General features: G+C 45.0%; 1 protein-coding gene across 3 annotated transcripts in view; it reads left to right on the top strand.

Annotated features, from left to right (window-relative positions):
* Window positions 1-14,390, top strand: part of Iqsec2 (IQ motif and Sec7 domain ArfGEF 2) — a 103,388-nt gene that overhangs the window by 29,008 nt on the left and 59,990 nt on the right. For all 3 annotated transcript variants that reach the window (XM_048336686.1, XM_048336685.1, XM_048336688.1), the window contains exon 3: window positions 5,421-5,450. In XM_048336686.1, coding sequence (XP_048192643.1) covers window positions 5,421-5,450 — 30 coding nt within the window. The remainder of the gene's footprint in view (window positions 1-5,420; window positions 5,451-14,390) is intronic.

The raw sequence follows: 14,390 nt of genomic DNA, 5'->3' as shown, positions 1-14,390 counted from the left end.
ACATTTAGGGAGTCCTGAATGATCCCTGGGCCAGAGCACCCACCCATGTGTCCTCAGAATACTCCTAGGAGGAGCCTAGTCACAGTTGCCCTTCATGTCTTACTTTGAAAAATCTGAGCTGGGCACCAGTGACTCATGCCTGTAATTCAAGCTACTCTAGAGGCTGAGATCTGAGGATCGAAGTTCCAAACAAGACTGATCAGGAAAGTCCATGAGACTCTTACTCCAATTAATCCCCAAAAATCTGAAAGTGGAGCTGTGGCTCAAGCGGCAGAGCACCAGCCTTGAGTGAAAAAGCTAAGAGACAGTGCTCAGGCCTTGAGTTCAAGCTTCAGTACTGACACCAAAATACATACGTTCATACATACATACGTACATACACACACACACACACGCATGCATACAAGTTTGAAAAATCTACCTCCATTGGTGTGTTATCTCTCTGTTGTTGGGCACGTGGGTTTTTCCCTCTTTGTTTTGCAGTGCTGGGGATAGAAACCAGGGCCTGGCAACTTGCTAGGTAAATGCTATACTACAGAATTGCATCTCCAGACCTGGGCCCATGATTTTTAAATACATTATTTAAAACCTGGCTAGAGTCAGGTGACTCTGCATGTTTTGGATGCATTTTGTGTTTGTTTAATTACTTTAGCTTTCTGAATAAAACTTGTTGTCAGAGGACAACCTTGTTGATCAAATTTCAGGTTCTTGGGGAGAGGCACCGTATTGTTCCTAGTTACTGCTTATTGTACTTGGCTGAGAAGATCAAAACCAGAGGCAGAGAATCCATCCCAGAGGCAAGGACAGAAACTCCAGTGTGGAAACTAGAGAGCCTCCATTGTTTTTCTTCTTTTCTCCCAATGTACATTAATAGCGTTACAAGGGGATTTCATGGTGATAATTCCATAGGTGTATACACTGTGCGTTGAACAAGTTTACCCTTTCTATTCTATTCCTTTAACCCCTTCTCTTCTCTTTTTCAAACAATATTTTGTGGATTTGACTTCCATTATTTTAATGTTGCTTTGAGAACCACTCTGATGTCTTCAGAATTCCCCCTAAATGTTCCTACGCTCTTTATAGTCTGCCATTTACTCCACCTTCCAGATTGCCTCCTGTACTTAGAAGCTTCAATATCAAAATACATAGAATTCTGTATTCTATGTATACATGAAATTATATTTAATTGGTCAGATTACCTGCTCAAGTTTTGGTTCAGAAAGTGTGGTCACTGTGCTCATAGGTTTTAATTAGTTACTAATATGTATCACTATTGAGGATGGGAATTGACACGTCCAAGTCTTTTGAGAATCTGGAGGTACTGAGTGGATTTTCATTAAAAGAAGCCTATGGGAACCAGGCACCAGTGGCTCATGCCCGTAATCCTGCTACTCAGGAGGCTGAGATCTAAGGATCGCAGTTCAAAGCCAGCTAAATAGAAACATCTAAGATACTGGTCTTCAATTAACCACCAAAAAACACAAGCAGAGCTGTGCTTCAAGTGGTAGAGTGGTAGCCCTGAGTGAAAAAGCTAAGGGACATCATACACATACACACACACACACACACACACACACACACACACACGCACGCACACACACACACCTCTGATGAGTAGTAGGAAATATTGATTTCTTCTACCACAGACATGGATGATATAATGGATGTGGATGACAGTTTGGGGCGGGGCGGTCTTTGAGTCTGTTTTTACATGTAAACAGGTGCTGGTCACTCATACCTATAGTCTTAGCCACTCAGAAGTCTGAAATCTGAGGACCACAGTTCAAAGCTAACCTGGAGAAGGGACATCTGTGAGACTCCCTTCTCCATTTAACCACCAAAACACTGGGAGTGGAGCTCTGGCTCAATTGATAGAGTGCTACACTTGAGCAGAAACGTTCTGGGACAGTTCCCAGACCTGAGTTCAAACCACAGGAGTGGTACAAAAACAAAAACAAAAAAAGAAATAAACTTTGAAGTTATAAAGAAATTAAGGGGCCTGGGGATATGGCCTAGTGGCACGAGTGCTTGCCTCATATACATGAGGCCCTGGGTTCAATTCCCCAGCACCACATATACAGAAAACGGCCAGAAGTGGCGCTGTGGCTCAAGTGGCAGAGTGCTAGCCTTGAGCAAAAAGAAACCATGGACAGTGCTCAGGCCCTAAGTCCAAGCCCCAGGACTGACAAAAAAGAAAAAAGAAAGAAAGAAATTAAGTATTTTACAGCGTAAAATTTACTGGGAACTTAAGTGATAAAGCTCCATCATTTATACATGAGAAAGAAAGGAAGAAAGGTGCAGTGTGATATGACTTGTCTTAAGTTCACACTGGCAGTTAAAGAGTAAGTCATAGTAGAATCTAGCATTCTTTGTACCAGTCTATACTGCCTTCCATGAGGAAAGAGGTCCAGCTTCATGAATTAGGAGTCAAATACACCTTATTGCAGGGCATGGGCCACTGAAGAGCCCTGAGTTGTAAGGATGGTACTTGATTGATGATTGTTCCTACATAATATTCTACATGCATAAAGAGTGATACATCCTTGAGGAGCTGCCTTCTCCATTGACGGTCATATGATGCTATGTCCTTCAAACTCATGAGTCATTCCACAGTGAGGAGAACTGGCTACTTCCTGTGCCACAGGATTTGGAGCTCTTTCCTCCCAACCCCACCACTTCCCCTCAGTTTACCTAGTTCCATTTTCACATATATACATTGAATATTACGACTGTATTGCCCACCCTCCTCTCTCCATTTGTCTATATGCCTTACCTTGGCCTTACCCCTCGACAACAACACATGTTCCAGCTTCCTGGTACCCATTTTGTTAAACTGTAAGTTAGTTGTTCAAAGGAGTTATACCTTAGAATTCTCCCTGCATATACTATACTTTAGTTAACATATTTGTGTATATTTGAATGTGGATGTGCACATATTTATATGTATCTTTATCATTTCTATCTAACTTCTACATATGAGAGAAAATATGAGTCCTTTGTCTCTCTAAGCCTGAATTACTTCATTTAATGTAAATTTTTCCAAGTCCGTCCACTTCCTTGCAAATGTCATACCATACCATTTTTCCTGTTGGATGAGTAGAATTCATATATATATATATATATACATATATATATATCCTATACATATATTGCCATCTTAAGGACTGTAACTCATGATGTGGAAGTACTTTGGGAGCAGAAGTACTATGATTGGTACATAGTAGATGCTCAATTATAGTTCATGATGGCTATGATGATGAAGGAGATTATAAATATTATTTAAATTCTGATATAGATAAAGGCAAGCGGCCAGTTCACCAACTCCTTGAGGGGATGCCTTTCCAGGTCAGCACTTGCTGTACAGTCAGTTGCAGAAATATGTGTTGTGTTTGGGGGTGAGAGAGTGGTAAAGAGCACAGCCTCCCTACAGCACAGTGTTAGTGTTAGGGAGAGAGGACTCAGAAGCAATCTTGCTGCTACAAAGTGAAATAAAAGATGTGCATGTGTGTATGTGCATGTGTGTCTGTGTCTGTGAATCTTGGGGCTTGAACACAGGGACTGGATGCTGTCTCTGAGGTTTTTTTGTTCACAGTTATGCTCTACCACTTGAGCTACAGCTCCAGTTCTGACTTTTCGGTGGTTAATTAGAGAGACTTGCAGACTTTCCTGCCCAGGCTGGCTTTGAACCTCAATCCTCAAATCTCAGCCTCCCAAGTAGCTAGGATTACAAGTGTGAGCCACTGGCTTCTGGCTTGAGATAAAAGTTTTTTGTTTTTTTTTTTGGCCAGTCCTGGGCCTTGGACTCAGGGCCTGAGCACTGTCCCTGGCTTCTTCCCGCTCAAGGCTAGCACTCTGCCACTTGAGCCACAGCGCAGCTTCTGGCCGTTTTCTGTATATGTGGTGCTGGGGAATCGAACCTAGGGCCTCGTGTATCCGAGGCAGGAACTCTTGCCACTAGGCTATATCCCCAGCCCGAGATAAAAGTTTTAATAAATGCAACAAGATGCTCCATGGCCCTAGTCCCCTTTCCTTTAGGGGCTGAAAAGATTCAAGTTGGTTATACCGTTATGAGCTGAGCCACTTACTCCATAAAGGAAGAGAGGGATTCTCACCACAGCCCTCACACCACTCCTTTTATGGAGTGAAAAAGTTGAGACTCCACATAGTGGACTGACTTTCCCCAGATAACATAATACGGCTAGTCAGAAATCACACTGGAATGTGGAATGGGCCCTCCATACACTCTTCAACTAATGTGCTCCCAAGCTCTTCCTCCCTTCCCTTTATATCATTTGTCATTTGGTACTCAGGTTAGATATAGATGGATCCTCCCATCCCCAACCAACTAGAGCAGCATCTTGTCTCTCTCAGCCGAGGCCAAAAACTGATCTGTTCATCTCTATTTCTTTTACAGTGTAGCCAGGGAATGAGTGAGTCCTGGGCTGAAGAGGGTGGAAGAAAACAACTAGGGAGAAAAGGAGGGCTGCCTTTCCCATTCCTTTACTTCCAAGATCCCTGGCTCTCCTTCCTCCTCTTTCTGCTCCCAACATGCCAACTCCTCTGGCCTAACATCCCTGACAGAGGTGCATATATACATGTGCTTTGTGCATGTGTAATCCCTTCTTCTCAGGGAGGAGGAGCAGAGGTGAAGGCAGTGGTTCTGAATTCACTCAGTCCTTCACTTCTCAGAGCTTTCCACAATTCCACTATCTTCTTTCATCCTTCCTTTGCTCCTGAAGGGGCCTCACAATGAAGGCAGACCAATGTAGTAGAAAGGAGCCTGGCAGCTGACTTATTTACCCTCTCTGCTTCATTCTCTTCATCTGGAAAATAAGCAGGTTGGACCAGGCAATTGGAAAAGCTTCTATGTGGTTAATAATACCTGGCATTTGTCTACTGAGTTCCAAAGAACTTAATCATCCCCAAAGCTCTGTGAGGATCAGCCTCACATTACAAATAGGGAGACTGAGGCTAAGACTCAGAGAAGTGACATGACTTGCTTATGTCATGGGGCTGGGAAACGGCAGAGCCAATATCTGGGCTTAGCCTATATCTGAGCTTAGGGCTGTCTGTGTTTAAAGCTCAGACTTTGCCCAACCCACAGCTGCTGGCTCCTTCTCAGGCCACTCTTCACTGTAACCTATTAGGCCCCATGGTACCTCTTTGATGCCATCTCTATCACTCTTAACTCTACTCACTCTACCACAGCCACCCTGTCTTCCTCCTTCCACACACCCCTACCCTGACTGGCTAGGCACACACCAGCTCATGGCCTGTACACTTGCTGATTCTCCCTGCCTGAATGAAACACCTTCTCCTTTTCATGATGTACATTGGACCTCAAGGTCACTACATAGGGTGGGGAAAGGAGTAGAGAGTATATGCTAACTGTGTTGTTTTTTTTTCTGTTTACCTTTCAGATCTGATGGTGAGAATTCCAGAACTGTCAGGTCAGTACCTTGTTTCTTTAGTAGTAATTGGGAGCTGAGGCAGGGCCTGGGATGGGTAAGGGCTCAGTTTTGTTATTTTGGGATCTATGGGTACGGGGATGGGTCAACTCCAGGGTTCTCCCCTTCTTGGTGCTAGGGGTGGATATGGAGTGGAATGGGAGGGCAGGGTGAGTGTGGCAGGTGTGAGGAGAGGGTTGAAGACTCTTCTTCATTCTCTCAGACCTTAACTGACTTAGAAGAGTGTTGAACACTGTAGGACCCCATAGGAACAGGCCAGACATGAAAGCCAATTTACAGAGTGGCCAGCACTGGACCTGAAACCTTCTCCAGCCTCTCCTCCCGGGCGGAAGAGGGCATGGTGGATGTTTGGTTTCCCTGGTCTAGCGTTATCATTTTACCCTGAGTAGTGGGATTTGGATAGACTTTGGATGTGACACATTTTAGACATTAGAAATATATATGATGGTGATAAAGAAATATGTGTGTGTGCTTGATTTAAAAAGTTTACAAGCTTCAATAAGTGTTGATGGCATGAGCATTTGTTACCTGGGGAAGCAGAAATAAAACTAGGGTAGGGATCTTCTCCAGGCATTACCCAGGAGAAGCTATATGAAGGCAGAAGTGTCAAGTGTAGAGATAATGTGGGAAATGGTGGGGGCTCATGATGTGGCCCAGTCATTCTTAGCATCTAGACTTAGGATTATGGGATTGCTGTCTGAGATGAGATGTGCCTGGAGACAAAGGACACAGGGTAGTCGCAGCCAGGGCAGCCACTGACATATATGGCACCTTTGTGATTAATAAAAAAATGTGGGGCTGGGAATATGGCTGAGTGGTAGAGTGCTTGCCTCATGTACTTGAAGCCCTGGGTTCAATTCCTCAGCACCACATATATAGAAAAGGCCAGAAGTGGCGCTGTGGCTCAAGTTGCATAGTGCTAGCCTTGAGCAAAAAGAAGCCAGGGACAGTGCTTAGGCCCTGAGTGCAAGCCCTAGGTCTGACAAAAAACAAAACAAGCAAAAAACAAAACAAGCAAAAACAAAGTTCCCTTCTCAATGCCCCTTTTGGATGGACCAATTAGAAAAATGATCCTTTTTCCTCTGGGCCATGCTCCCCAGGCTGAAACAGTTTGGTGACCATAGCATAGTCCCCACTCATGTCCTCTTGGTTATAACTTCTTGTGTGGGCCACAACTTGTACAGCTAGATGCAGAAGCACAGGTTTTGTCATCCAGACAGTGGATATGGGCTAGAGTCAGAGGATTCCAGCACACAGATAGACACTTGATTCTTAAGGTGAACACACTGATGCCCAGAACCCAAGTTGGGGAGGGCTGCAGTCTGATGTCAGCATTAAAGCAGGGGGAATGTGATGGACACAGTCAGCCTTAATGTCCGGGCAAAGGGTTTATGACAACACATAATTAGTCCTGGCATGCTGCCAAGGAGTATGGCACAGGCACAGCTTGTCCTAGCACTTAGGAAGGTACTTGTCTAACAAGGGAACATGGATCTCACTGTCACCCTGTAGGTTTGGAGCAAAGTGACCTGAGCTGACCCTGAGCCTGGGACTCTTGTAGGGATCCCTGGTGATGTGCCTGCTACTTGTTGAGAGACCAGATTGAAATTACCTCTATAGTTCATAGCTCTTCCCAGTAGAGGAATTCTTTGGACCTAGAGTTCAGGGGAATTGAATAGTGACCATAATAATAAATTATATATATCATAATCATAAGTCATAAGCCAACATATGTTGGGTCTTTCTAATTTGCACAAGTTGCTAGACTTTCTTTTGTTTGATCCTCCCCATGACATTGTCACTGAAGCCAGGGCTGGCCTTATCATCATTGGTTTATAATTGAGGAAACTGAGGCTTAGGGTAGTTGTGGGTTTTACCTAGAGTCATATAACTAATATAGGCTAAGCCAGGATTCAAACTGTGGTCTTCCCGGCAGCAAGCCTAGAGTCCTGCCTGCATGGTCACTGCTGGAACTCTTGACAGACTTGCAGATAATAATCATCCTCACCCAAATATTAGTAATCATAGCAATTATCATTGATTCCTCACATGCTAAGAACTTGTAATCTGATCTTATTTAATGCTCACAGCAGCCCTATGAGGCATGGATTTTGATCTCTGATTTACAGATCAGGAAAAGGAGGTTCTGAGAGGATCAGTGCCTTGCCCAGGGAAAGAAGAACAATGGGGGAATCTCATCTCTATGATCCTCACCCTGGGCTCTACGGTGTAAAGCCAGTGTGTTTTACTCAGACTCACTTCCTGACATCTGTCCTGGGGCTATGTGGTCTAGGAGTTGTAAGGGCCTTGAAGATTGCACAATAATGAAGTAATGGCCAAACTCAGTCAGTGGGACAGGCCTAAAGCATAGCATGTTTGGGGCAAGATCTTGCAAAGTGGTAAGAAAATACTTTAACATGGAATCAGGCCTAAATGGGTTCCCCTGAAGATGCTCCCATGATGCACATATAAATTCACCAGTTCACTGGGCACTGGTGGCTCATGTCTGTATCCTAGTTACTCAGGAGGCTGAGATCTGAGGATACCAGTTCAAGGCCAGCTCCCGCAGCAAAGTCCATGAGACTCTTGTGTCCAGCTAACCACCAGAAAACCAGTAGTGGCGCTGTGGCTCAAAGTGGTAGAGCACTGTTCTTGAGCAAAAGAGCTCAGGGACAGTGCCCAGGCCTTGATTTCAAGCCCCATAACTGACTAACTAAGTACATACATAAATACATAACTAAATACATAAGTAAATTCTGCAGTTTCCTCCATTTAGGCTGTGCAGGACTGACTTTTTGTATCAGTGTGTAGGGCAGCCAAGGGTGTGTTTAAAGATAAAGCAGTCAGTTCAACTAAAACAGATCTAGATCAAGTTCAGAGTGCTAGTCAGGGACTGGTTCACAAACACCTTCTGAGGAAAGTTGTAGAGCGTCTGGGCTCTGTAGCATAAAAAGGGGCAAGAACTTTATATCCAAGTTAAGGACTCTATTTTGGGCTAGGTCACTTTCTAGTTCCCTGGTTGGGCAAGTCTGTTTGTCTCTTAGAGCCCTAGTTTCCTTATCCAGTAAATATATGTATATAGGTATGTACATATGTGTGTGCATGTGTGTAGACAGAGAAGGGCTTGAGAAGGTAAAGAGAGGGTCCAGGCTTCAACTGTTGTGAGAAATGAACAGCAAGGACTGAGCAGGGTAAGTAGATTGTAAACCACCCATGGCAGGGCCCAGGCTTGAAGACTTCTAAATATTGGGTGCCAGAGGAAGTGTGGAGTCTAATTAGAGCTGAACAGCTGGTGATGGGGGAGGGATGGGGGCAGAAGAAGGTGCCTGGACTGCCCATAGAGCTGAGAAAACTTGTCACACCTACAGGCACATTAAGCCAAGGTCCAGAAAAGGACTGGCAATGACTCAAGGTCACAAAAGCTAACTATCAGTAGAGCCTGCTTCCTAGCTGCATTTATAGTCTCATTTAACTCCTCTGATCCTTAGTTTCTGTTCAGCCAAAGGAAAATGATAATTCTGCTTCTCTAAGTGGATGAGAAAGCGTGAAGTAAAGAAATGCTCAACATAAAATAGTGGCTTAAACAGACTGTAGTGCCCTTCATCCTCTAACCCCTAACCCCAGCCATTGTTATGTGCTATAGAGTCAAGCTGGAAAAAATGTGGATAAGCATAGAAAATTGAAAAGCATTGAAAATTGATGGGCAGGAGGGGCCCGGTGGATCCCCTGGCCAGACCACAAAGCGAGTCAGGAGCCCCAAGGTTCTGCTGGCCTAGAGGGGCCACATTGAAGTCCGGGGCCCTAGGGACCAGGCTGGGGTTGCTAGGCACGCAAGGATGAGAGCTGGAGGAGGTGGCCTGTTGCTAGGAAAGGAAGGAGGGGGTTGGGGGAGCCACTGACACCCGCAGAGCCAGGGACGTCCCCATGGCAACGGGAGCCGCTGCAGTCTGGAGGAGAGGTGGGAGGAGGAGCCACTGCTGGCTCTGTTCCCAGAGGAGGCCTCCCACTCCGGGCCTCGGTGCCCCCATCTGTCCGGGAGTTAGGATTAGGTAATTTCAAAGATTCTGCCTTGTTTTGACCTCCTGGCAATCTCAGATGACAGTTACCTCATGGCCCTTCAATGGCGCCCTCCTTCACATACCCAAGGTACCAGTAGGCCTAGGAGCAACATGTCTTAATTCATCCTGCCCATGCTGCCTCCTTTTTAGCTCAGCCCAGCTTCCCCACCTTGTCTAGATCTCTTGTTCCTACTCTTTCCTTTGCCTGGAACCTTGTCCTTTACTGCCTACTGAATTCTTTCTGGCCCTGGGGTCTCTTATCTTCCAGTCCTATAGTCTTATCCACTTTGATTGCTTCCTCCTTCACTGGGTTCTTTGGCTCCAAAAATCTGAGTCCCTGTTGCTGTCCTTAGGAACTGAGTCATTTCTAAGATCTGGGTTCTACACAAGTCACTTATCCAGGCTTTTTCAGGACATTGAGCATTTCATATTGTACACCTGCCTTTAACATATGAGACAATAAATACCCTGAGAGTTCCAGGGACTTGTCTAAGGTTCTGTGGGTTCTATGTGGTGGGGCTGTGTCAAACCTGACTCGATATAATTGCTGCTACCCTAAGCCTAAAGTGGAGGTATGATTTATCATCATGAGCAACAGTAATAGCTGCACTTACCAAGTGATAAGTAAAGCTTTCCTATAGCAGGCACCATGCTGGGCACATACTTTCCCAATAGTTTGTCATTTCATCCTCACAATAATCTTTTAGGGAATATATTACTGATATTTTACAGATTTGGGCGGGGGGAAGGCTTAGAAAGCTTAGCTAGCTTGCTCCATGGTAGATGTAAAGGTAGAGTCTTGGTAGATTTTGAACACCACACACTATTCTGTGGTTAACCCGATTGCATTCCCAAAGTGTGTTCAGAGCATTCTTAAGTTAGTGTGTGTGTGTGTGTGTGTGTGTGCGCGCACGTGCTCATGCGTGTATATGCAGGGACTTGTGTTGGACAATCTGCAGGGTAACAGAAATAGGCTATTGGGGTCCTAACCCATGGGAGCTCCCAGTCTGGATTGGCTACAGACACAGATGAGCCAGCTTTGCAGGCCCAGATGGGAGAGCAATAATGAGGTGGACAGCCGGTGTGTAAGGATAGTCTAGAGGGATTGAGCTAGATTCTGATGAAACAGAGGAAGGAAGAGGTGGGAGAAGGAGTTTGGGGGTAATTTTCCCAAAGGAAATACCTTCCTAGGAAGCTCCAGAGGGGTGAGGAGCAAAGGACTCCTCTTCTCCCTTTCCTCTCTGTGTTCTCTTGCCCCCACCTGGCCCAGCCCCAGGAAGTGGGTGACCCCTAAGCTGGCTGAGAGCCTGGTTGGCACCAAAATAAACTTGCCTTCCCTCTCTTTCCCTCCCCTTGCCTCTGTCCCCTCTGTCCTGGCTTTAATTAGCAGCCCCAGGGATGAGTCACTTGGCAGCTGGGGAGGGAGGCTGTGCACAGCCCAGTTAAGCTTCGACTCCTGCCCTGAGCCTTACGGGCAGCACCACTGTGTTCATGCGTGTGGGTGTGCATCACTGCATGTCAGGGAGGCTCCATGTCAGTGTGGCTGAGAAGACTTCAGGGGCAACATTGCATGCTGGCTCATAGCCATGGCATCAGGGGGGGTTGGCATAGACAAGTATCTGTTATTTGTGGCATTTGTTTTTGAGTGTCACTGAATGTCAGTGTGTGTGTGTGTGTGTGTGTGTGTGTGTGTGTGTGTGGTGTTTATGTGTACATGTGTGTGCCTGTAGTATGTGGCTATGATAGCAAGTGTCAGGAAATGAGAGAACTCAGGTGAACAAACACAAATGCCATATCATTGCATTTACCCTTCTTGACATGAGTTCCTTATGCATCCCCCCCCCTTATGCAAGCCCTGCACTTATATTCCAATTTTCACTTGTCTTAGTCTGGGTACATTTTGTTTCAGGGAACAGAAGCCCACTCACGCTACAAGGATAAAGGGGGAGGGGATGGTGAAGCCACATCTCACAGAATATAGAAACAGTAAATGAAGTGTACATCCAGGCCTCTTGCCAACTGGATGCAGAACTGTAAAGTCAAGGACCTGGATTGCTTTTGATTCTCCTTATCTACTGGGCCTGTGGCTCCTCTCTTTCTCTCTCGCATCTCTCCCAGATTGCCTGGTCCTTGACATCTCTTTAACATGGATTCCTCTCTCTGGATAGACTTCTTTTTCTATCACACAGTCTAAGATACCCACCAACCTGGAAGTTGCGTGACCTTCCAGCTTCAGAGGTCACCTCCATCTGACTGCAGTGATTTCTGTCTTGCCTGTGATAACACAAGACCATAAGGAGCTGTAGGCAGGAATAGTTTCTCTTACAAGTGGGTAAGGGCGCTGGGGATATGGCCTAGTGGCAAGAGTGCTTGCCTCATATGCATGAGGCCCTGGGTTCAATTCCCCAGCACCACATAAACAGAAAATGGCCAAAAGTGGCACTGTGGCTCAAGTGGCAGAGTGCTAGCCTTGAGCAAAAAGAAGCCAGGGATAGTGCTCAGGCCCTGAGTCCAAGCCCCAGGACTAGCAAAAAAAAAAAGTTCTCATTAACAAAAAAAAACCCCACAAAACAGAAGTGGGTAAGGATTGAAGTAAAACACTCACCATTCAGTGTTTGTTCTACAGCGAGCATAGCTTTTATGCATAACAAAGCAAGGCCAGAGCCAGCGGATGGGACACTCAGAGCCCCGTGATGGCTAAGATTGCCTAATAACAAACTCTTTGTTTCCTAGTTCATTGCAAGGTGACCTCTGCTAATGATGTTTTCAAGTTCCATGCCCTTATATCAAAATATACTGGTCTGACTTAAAGGCAGAGCTTAGCAGTAAACCACCTGCCTAGCATGCACGAGGCTCCAACTTCAAACATTAGCATCTCCAAAGGAAAAAAAAATCCAAAACACAATGAATAAAATGAAACATTGTTTTTTTTTTATCTAAAACTGTCCCCCTTTTAGATTATTTTGTGTATAGTGCTGGTAGTTGAACTCACAGCCTCGCACATACTAAGCATCTGCTCTACAAATGAGCTGCCTTGACCTCTAACCTTATGCCAGTTTTTGGTGCTTGAACTCAGGACCTGGGTGCTGTTCCTGAGATTTTGTGCTCAAGATCTTATGCTATTTTAAACATTCAGTGGATATTATCATTGTGACCAGTCTGTGGTGGTTTTCATAGCCTCAGACAACTGGCATAATACATTGAGAGTATAGCTGCTACCAAGTTCTTAGATGCTTCAGGATTTTTTTCTATTTTATTAGTGTAGTGATTGACTTTATAGTTATTTATAGTATATAATTAAAAGCACACATTATCAATATTATCAGCTTGATGCTTGAGCTTACTTTTCCATTAACACAAACCCTGCAGTTTTTACATTAATTACAGAGAGAATTAATGACCTCTTAGACAAGTTTTCACCTATGAGTAAAGAGTTAGGAACCAGCTATACCAGTAATGACTGATGCTCAGACGCAAAGGAGATGCTCAAAGCTTTGGCCTTGGCCCTACCCTCACATCTTCTAGCTCAGCCAGAGTATCTTCCTCACCAACTAGGGTCCTCTGGTTTCTGCCATGGCACAGAATAGGTGCTGTTTTTGTTTTTTCACAAAATTGCCATTTACTTATTTTTGTGTTGGTACTGGGACTTGAACTTAGGGCCATGGCACTCTCCCTTAGCTTTTCTACTCAGGGCTGGCACTCTTCCACTTGAGCCACAGCTCCATTTCTGCCTTTTTGTTGGTTATTTAGAGATAAAGAATCTTACATACTTTTCTTCCCAAGCTGGCTTTGAACTGAGATCCTCAGATCTCAGCCTCCTGAGTAGTTGGGATTACAGGCAGGAGCCACTGGTGCCTGGCTCAAAAATATCCATTTTATTATTACTACTAAGGCCATCTTCTGTATATAAATGTAAGCCTAGGGGAGAGAGAGAATTTCAAGCTCAAGGCAAGTATCCTCCAACCCCTCCTCCCACTTTGTTTTTATTGTTCAAACTATTAATCATTGCTTTGGTTCAGAAAATGTGTACTAGATTTCAAGTGGCATTAGAGAACACTTGAAACACTGTATCTTTAATTCTTGTGACCATCCTGCCAAGACAGATTGATTTACAGATCAGGAAATAAACACCTAAAGAAGTAAAGAGACTTGCCTAAAGTTATCCATTTATTTATTCTTTCATTCAAGGACAGTTTTTGAGTACCTTGCCAGTAGTTGTTGATATGATATGGTTAATAGAAGGTGAATAATAGAGTGATGGATCCTGCTCTGATCCCACTGTCTGGCCAGGAAACAGACAATTACTCACAATTATAAGGGAAGTATAGGCTGCCATGGGAGCACCATGGAGGTCTGCCCAAGCCAGCCCTGAGGGCCAGAGAGGCTTCTCCAAGCTGACATCCAAGCTGAAACCTAGAGGGTGAGTATAAGTTATCCAGAGGATAGTGAATCAGGCTGGAGTGAAATGACGTGAATAGTATTGAGGGCTACCGCTATGGAAGGGGTGTTTGACACCTGTATTTTGGAGGAACGTTTCACACAGTGGGATGTGGCTGTGATGATACCAGGTCTGGAATGCTTAGAAGGTATATTAGGAGGCTGGAACTGGAGCGTTGGTCAGCTAGACCCAGAACAGGGATGCTGTGGGACACAGTAGCAGTGCTTTTATGTTTCCTGTGTTCCTGGAGACACCTGTATGATCTAAAGCCAGCATCTACTGCAGGATTCCATTGGCTGCAGTGCCCTCTAGTGTCCACTGGCACATCTTTCAGCTCCTACCTCTACACATCAGCTCTTTTCCACCAATATGTGTGACTAGAAAAGCCCAGTGCTGGGTGCTGGGAACATTAGGATGAGCAACACA

This window comes from Perognathus longimembris, chromosome 28, assembly GCF_023159225.1.
Source record: "Perognathus longimembris pacificus isolate PPM17 chromosome 28, ASM2315922v1, whole genome shotgun sequence".
Taxonomy (NCBI): Eukaryota; Metazoa; Chordata; class Mammalia; order Rodentia; family Heteromyidae; genus Perognathus; species Perognathus longimembris.
This window is presented reverse-complemented; position numbering and strand designations above follow the sequence as displayed.